General features: G+C 36.4%; 1 protein-coding gene across 1 annotated transcript; it reads left to right on the top strand.

Moving 5' to 3' along the window:
- The first annotated feature begins 4,632 nt into the window (after positions 1–4,632).
- On the top strand, positions 4,633–7,253 carry LOC145306248 (serine/threonine-protein kinase pim-3-like). The gene is made up of 2 exons (XM_080148311.1): positions 4,633–5,618; positions 5,969–7,253. Exons 1-2 carry the CDS (start codon positions 4,940–4,942, stop codon positions 6,367–6,369), a joined length of 1,080 nt encoding a protein of 359 aa, XP_080004437.1. The 5' UTR covers positions 4,633–4,939; the 3' UTR covers positions 6,370–7,253.
- Positions 7,254–7,598: the final 345 nt, after the last annotated feature.

The following is a 7,598-nucleotide window of genomic DNA, read 5'->3' as shown; positions in this document are numbered from 1 at the left end:
TTGAGGGGAGGGGGGAATTTTTTTCTAGGGGCGATTTATCTTGGAAGGGTGGTGGTACCCTCCCCCAAAATAGTTATAAACCTTCCCGAGACCTATGAAAAGCTACCCTGTAAAGGAGAACCCGATCGGTTCAGCGGTTAGCGAGATCCTTCGCTACAAACAAACAGACAGACAGACAAACAAACAGACAGACATCGTTCTACTTTGTATTATAGATAAAATATTCAAGAATAGAAATCTACTGCTGCTATGTCAGAAGCACGACATTAAATGGAATGAGTATGGGAAATGTCTTGGCTCCGAAAAATGTACAACTAATTTTTCCTAAATCAATAAGTTTGACATCATTTGTTGAAAACCACAAGCTATATATCGTTTGATACAAAACTTAAACCTAAGATAAGATAAAATAAGATATTGATGACTAATTTCTATCAAAGGTAAGTGGGTCGAATTTGTTTCATTACAAGAAAACACATTAGCAGGTTTTAGCCATTTTTCTTGTAATATTTACATGTAAAGAATAGGTTAGACCATTGTCAATTATTTTTATGTAATAAATAATAATTTCTACTTGTTATGTTATCTATCCTATCCTATTATATAACGTAGTAAGCGATTTTTGTCTGTCCCGAAGAATCTCGCTAACCGCTGAACCGATATTGTTCTCCTTTACAGTGAAGCTTCTTACAGGTCCTGGGAAGGTTTTAAACTATTTTTCGAGAGGGTGTCTTAACCCCCCTCTCCCCCAAAAAATAATTTTTATAACTCTTTGGAAACTCAAATTTAAAATAGGATGAGGTCGACTTTTCCTTCTCCTACCAGTACAGTGCCCCTAGAGGCTTCTAGGGGCGTAGCCGCTAGTGATTTTTTAAAGTGTTCATATTCAAAGAATAAAAATATGTATTAGAAAGAAAAAAAATTTTTATTCATCTTACTTCAAATGATTCTATTTTTAAAATAAACATTATTATAAACAAGGATGACAACATCCATAAGTAGCGAAGCACAAAAATCGTCGATAGGAATACGTCTAGGTAGATTTAAAAGGTTTTTACTAAAATCAAGATTAGATTTATTGAATAAAATAAACATGAAACCTTGTTTTATTTTGCATGATGACGATGGTCAAAGTAAATTATATTTAAGATGCTCATAACAATGGGAAAAATTATCTTGATACTGATATCCCATAAAAGTTTGAAAATTGCATCAAAATAAACAAAGATATGGGGAAATATGTAAAACATATAAAAATAGCCAAAAACCTGATAAAAGGCAGTCTGGCCGTCATGGTTGCTTTATTAAAACGACAAAAAAATTTAGTTTTAAATCCTTAACTTAAAAAATTTGGAAAATCGGACCATATACACTGAAGATATGGAAAAAAGTGTTAAAAATATAAAAATAGCCTAAAACCTGCCAAAAAGGCAGTCTGGCCGTCATGGTTATTTTGTTTAAGAGACGGGAAATTTAATTTTGATATCTATAACTGAAAAATTTTGAAAATCGGACTATAAACACTGAAGATATGGAGAAAAATGTTAAATATATAAAAAACAGCCTAAAACCTGCTAAAGAGGCAGTCTGGCCGTCAAGATTGTTTTCTTTAAAAGACGGGAAATTTAATTTTGATATCTATAACTGAAAAAATTTTGAAAATCGGACCATAAACACTAAAGATATGGAGAAAAATGTGAAAAATATAAAAATAGCCTAAAACCTGCTAAAAAGGCAGTCTGGCCTTCATGGTTGTTCCTTTAAACGACGGGAAAATTAATTTTGATATCTGTAACTGAAAAAATTTTGAAAATCGGACCATAAACACTGAAGATATGGAGAAAAATGTGAAGAATATAAAAATAGCCTAAAACCTGCTAAAAATCGGTCCGAACGCCAATGATGTTTTATAGTCAATTGTGCTCCTTATTGATGGGAATGTTGTCAAAAAATTTCAGCATTCTATCATTTATAGGAGCTGAGTAAATCCCATTTCCCCCATAGCGTTACGGATTGACTGACGGACTGACTGACGGACAAAGTGAATTATAGAGTAGCTTCGCTACTAAAAAACGGAGCCACTCCAAAGTAGAGTTGGGCCCTAAGTCAATCTCATTTTGGCTTGAAATTAAATTTAAATTCATACCTTATTTTTGACAAAATTTTATTTAGATATTTATTTTTTGCTTTTTTTTATTTTAAACATTTTGGACATATTCGTACAATTTTTTTTAAAATTATCATTCAATTAAACTATATTTGTTTTTATTACACCCCCCCCCCCCCTCCCAACATTTTTATCCTTAGAAGTTGTCTGTCCAAATCCCAATGTTGTTGACTACAGGGATCTAAAGGGATGAGAAATGGATGATTAATTGATATACATACCCAATGATGATAAAAAAATTACCCCATCTATAGATTACAATTAGTGGTTGAAACGTTCGGACACTTAACTTAATGAACCAACGATACAAAATACAATAAACTTGTTAAGCCAACGAATAAGAAATCGTCATAAAAAAAACTTTGGGGACTGGTGTAATAAACAGCCTAATGTCCCCTCCCTCCCTGTGTTGGTAGTCGGTGTTCGGTCAACGACCATCATCAACACGTTGATGCACAGGAAACCATGCTTGTTAAGGGCAACAACCTCAGTACAATGCGTCTTCTCCTAACATCTGTTAGGATCTCAAAACAAATCATATATATATTTTCCCGCCGAAAAATTATATCCCCAAAAAATGAATAAAACTGCAATTTAATAAATGAATGATTCACGTATACACGTAAAATGCGCCAAAAAAGAGTTTAAACAAGGATGACAACATCCATAAAAGCGAAGCACTGAAACGGTAGGACAAACGGACATTAACACTTGTTTAGTGTTAGAACTTAATTATCATAATATAAATTTAGAAGAGTCAAAGCAAAATTGTAAGTAAATTTGTTGAAAAACTGCTTGATACAGGAAAATTTTTATGGACATACTTACATTTTTAGGACTTGATTATAGAGTTGCTTCGCTTAATACATTATAATTTGTTGTCCCAGGAATCAATATACCAAAAATCAGATCAATCCGATGATTAGATTACATAAAAATTTGTTGTTAAAAAAGTAAAAAAATCAACATGTTTAAAATGGACGTACGGACATTTTGGTAATGATTATAGAGTTGCTACGCTTTCTAAATCGTACCTAATTACTAAAGGAATCACCATGCAAAATTTGAAATCGATAGGACAATTCTAACATGCCTAAATTAACGGAAAAAGCTATCCGTTACGGACGGACGGACGGACGTACGGACGTACGGACGGACGGACCGACCCTAATTATAGAAAAGCTTCGCTTTTAAAAAAAACGATGAATGTGAATGAATGACAAATATCATGAGAATTTTGTGCTCCATGCCCCTTTTTTACCCGTTTCACTACCCACCTCTCATTTTTAGAGAGCCCCTCTTTAGTATCTATTTCTCTCAATTTAAGGCAAATCAAGGTGTGTGGTGTAGAGCTTCCCTTATGCTGCGGGAAAACAAAAATAACCTTTCCCCCAAATCATCTCACCCCTCCCCCCGCCACCCCTGATGTATATCAATTCTTAAATTTAGTCCAGAACTTAAGAAGTGACGTCACAGAACTTTCTCTCCTTCAAGTATTTGTGTGTGAGTGTGTATGGGGGTAATGCCTTCTCTAATAATATTCCCCCCTCCTCACTCCTCTGAATTCTGTATTACTTGTAATAAAATATTCAACTGTCCACTGTGTCCCCCCCTCCCCCTCCCCTGATTGTCAATCCCCCTCTGAGAAGAGCCATGTTTTGTAAAGATCTACTCTGTTAGTTGCGCTTTGAGTAGGCGCATGCGCACTAGCCATGTACGCTTGTACTTCTACCTTTCCCCTTTTCATTACCCCTCTTGTTTTATGTACGCTATATAGTGTAGAGTTGTGGGGGCATAGACCTCTGATAACCTCCCCCCATGTTTCTTCAGTCTCCCCCCCCCCCCCTGGAAATATCTGGTACATGAACTCTTAGAGTAGAAGAAATAATAAACCTCCCTTTTTACACCCCCCACAATAGATTCTACTCCCCTTTTTAGGGATCTAAGAGTACATTCCTTACTAGAACCCTTATTAATAGTCAATGACTAAAGAACAACATTGCTTTTTTGTCAAATAATATAATTACTACTTATTTAATACAAAAAATATGACTGATTGGAACAAATTTGCAATTTCTTTAGACTTAAAATGCAAAATTTATATCTTAATCATATCAAATGCGTTTGTTAAGTCAAAAAAATCAACCTGACTAAGTACAAAATCAAAACTTTGTCAGTTGCTACGGGGTTGGGGGCCTAATTCACTATAAACACCCCCATACTAGATCCTTCTGTCTGAAATCCCCCTCCCCCATTACTTCATGTTTATTAGAAGAACATGTGGGAGGAGAACTACAACCCCCTCCCCCCCTTCTCTGACTCCCCCTCCCTTCTGTATAAGTTGTATTACTATCTTACCACGCAAATCTACACCCCTTCCCTTTCCAACCCCTCTCACCCCTCCCCCGCTTCCCTTACTACTTAAGGCTTACACTTTCCCCCCTAGTGCTGTGTAGCTCAGCCTATTTTTTTCTTCTCCTTTACTCCGCTCCTTTTAGCTGTATATAGGACAAATACACTGTCACACACACACTCACTCAGTAATCTACACACCTTTACTTCTACAACACACCCCGTGTGCTTGTCTGTGCTATATATTGCTATATATAAGCATATTTAGTTATTAAATTTAGTGATTTGTGCTAAATAATTACAAAATAAACATAATTTAATGAATTAACTTATAATTAAACACTTGGGGCCGCCTAGTTACAGCGCCGCCAAATAAAGTGACCCAGTTAACTAAAACAAAAAAAAATCAAAATTTTTCAAATGCCCCCAGCAGCCCAAAGTTTGGAGATGAGGGACTTGAACGGATTCTGCATGGAGCAGCCAGCGGCTGCCACTACATCTAGCGGCTCTCGCCGCGCCTGCAACACATGCAAATCTTGCCATAGCGGCCACAGCAGCAGCCGCCGCTCAACTAAACACCACAGCATGACCTTTGAGCAAGCCTACAAAGTCGGCAAAGTGTTGGGCAAAGGCGGCTTTGGAACCGTCTACATGGGAATGCGCGTCAGAGACGGCAAAGTTGTGGCCATCAAGCATGTAGCTCGCAGCAAGGTGACCGAATGGGCCGAACTATCCGGCCGCAAAGTTCCCCTCGAGCTAAAACTGCTGTCTACTGTCCAGAACGTTGATGGGGTCATCAAACTGCTGGACTTTTTCGAGCGCAATGACTCCTTCATCTATATCATGGAGAAGCCGAGGGAGACCAAAGATTTATTTGATTTCATCACCGAGAATAAGTCATTGGAGGAAAGTTTGGCCAAAAAGTTTTTCCGTCAAGTGGTGGAAACAGTGATTGCTTGCCATGACGCCGGAGTCATCCATCGGGACATCAAGGACGAGAATCTGTTGGTCGACCTCGCCTCCGGAAAGCTGAAGCTCATCGACTTTGGGTCCGGAGCCGTTTTGAAACCTGACCACGAACATTATACCGATTTTGACGGTAAGTTCAGTTTTTTTTATATTCAGTAATTTGGTTTAGTTCCATTTAAATGCGCATTTTATAAATGATAGATGGATGGCAATATGCACTTTTAAATGCAATAAGACACACATACATATATGCAATTGTGATAAAAGTGAGAGAAGTTAAGAAAAGAGGGAAATGTAAATGTATTACATGGGGGTCTATCTATCTACCCCCCTCCCCCCGGATATGGTAATTTGACACCAATTCATAGAATCTACTAGTGCAACGAAGTACATTTGCTTGTAGCAATATAATAAATGTAAACAAATCTTCTAATATTCCAACAAAAATCTTCCAAAATTAATTTTGTTTTTATTTTTCAGGAACCCGTGTTTATGCACCGCCCGAATGGATCCGTTGCTCCCAGTACCGTGCCGAGCCCTTGACCGTCTGGTCGCTGGGCATCCTCCTGTTTGACATGGTCTGCGGCGACATACCCTTCGAGGCCGACGAGGCCATCTGCAAGGCCCAGCTTAACTTTACCCGCGCCGTCACCGCCGAATGTGAGGATCTAATCCGCGCCTGCCTGAAAATCCGACCGCAAGATAGGCCCAGTTTGTCTGCCATTTTGAGCCACCCTTGGCTGTTGGCCGGTAGCGGCATGACCGCAAGTTCCGCGGGCCGCAAGTCTGGCAACGGCCGGCCGTTGAGTGACCCCCTGACCGCCAATCACCAACCCAGTGGACACAGTTTGGGCTCTGCAATTTCCAATCAATCAATATAAGTGAAATTGAGATAGAAAGACACACTATTAATATTAGTGAACATTAGAACTCCAAAAGCGCGCTTACTTCACAATAAACAATGTCTGTTGGTCGGGCCTCGTACCTGAAGCCCCCCAAAGGATGCATTGTTTAGCCTACCTGATTTTAAGAAGATGAAAAATAGAGCTACTACTACAATAGTTAAAAAGTTTCCGAGTGAATTTTAAAACTTTAAAGAAGAGAAAACAAAAACTAAACATCCAGGATTTTTTAATCCTTAAGACATATAAACCATCATAGTTTGTTAAAAAATTAGAATTTCTAATAAAATACATACATAACAAGTATGTAAATAAGTAACTATGTCATATTTTGTAAAATATATTGTCATAAAGTGACTCAAATCAGACAGTTTTGTCTTTTTTTGGGACACTCTAATCATAATTTGTTTTGTGGTACACCCCCCATGTTAAAAATTATCATTACCAACCCTCCATAAGATTTGTAAAACAAAAATTGTTATATTTCATTTTATTTAAACGTTATGCAAGAAGCCTTTAGTTTCAAAAACAGGCATTTGCAATATATCCTTTAATAATTTTACATCAAATTAGAAAATAAAATAAGTTTTTCATATATTTGTTATTTAAAATTGCAATTATAAATTGAAAATAGTAAAATAAAACGTTGTTAACAATTGTTAAAAGTCTAATTTTTATACTACACACCCCCCGAATGGAGATAATTTTAGAATTGTACATGTTATAAAATTCTGCTTTTAATGCTAATATGTTATGATAGTTGATTATAATGTATTATTATTGAAAATGATTATTTTAATTTAGACATACGACTATAATTGTCAGAATTAAATTAAATGATAATAAAAATGAAAATTGAATAACTTATCTTAGATTTATTTGGATAGGTAGATAAATGAAATATATTAATGGTAAAAATCTAAATTTGCGAGTAAAAATGCTTTTTATTCCGAATTTCGTCGCATAAGTATCGAAAACGGCGTAATTTTAAAGTAAATCCTACAATAAAAATAACGTTTAATTGGCTAGGTAAATAAAATCATTTGTTGCAATTGGTGCATGTTACGTTTGCGCGCCATTTTCTCAAAGATACCCAAATTGCGCGTATTTCCGGATTTCTCGTAACAACAATAGATTTAATAGATAGATAGATTTGTCCGTATTTAAATGAAAGTACATTCATATACCAGGCTCATGCTTGTTGAGTT

This window comes from Acartia tonsa, chromosome 14 (genome assembly GCF_053477335.1).
Source record: "Acartia tonsa isolate MP-2025a chromosome 14, ASM5347733v1, whole genome shotgun sequence".
In the NCBI taxonomy this organism is placed as follows: domain Eukaryota; kingdom Metazoa; phylum Arthropoda; class Copepoda; order Calanoida; family Acartiidae; genus Acartia; species Acartia tonsa.
Note: the sequence above shows the minus strand (reverse complement) of the source record. Positions and strands in the feature narration are given on the sequence as shown.

Excerpts from the sequence above, each read along its gene's own strand:
- LOC145306248 (XM_080148311.1), top strand. The coding sequence starts at position 4,940 with ATGCCCCCAGCAGCCCAAAGTTTGGAGATGAGGGACTTGAACGGATTC. Across the intron at positions 5,619-5,968 it reads ACATTATACCGATTTTGACG|GAACCCGTGTTTATGCACCG; the intron begins GTAAGTTCAGTT and ends TTTATTTTTCAG.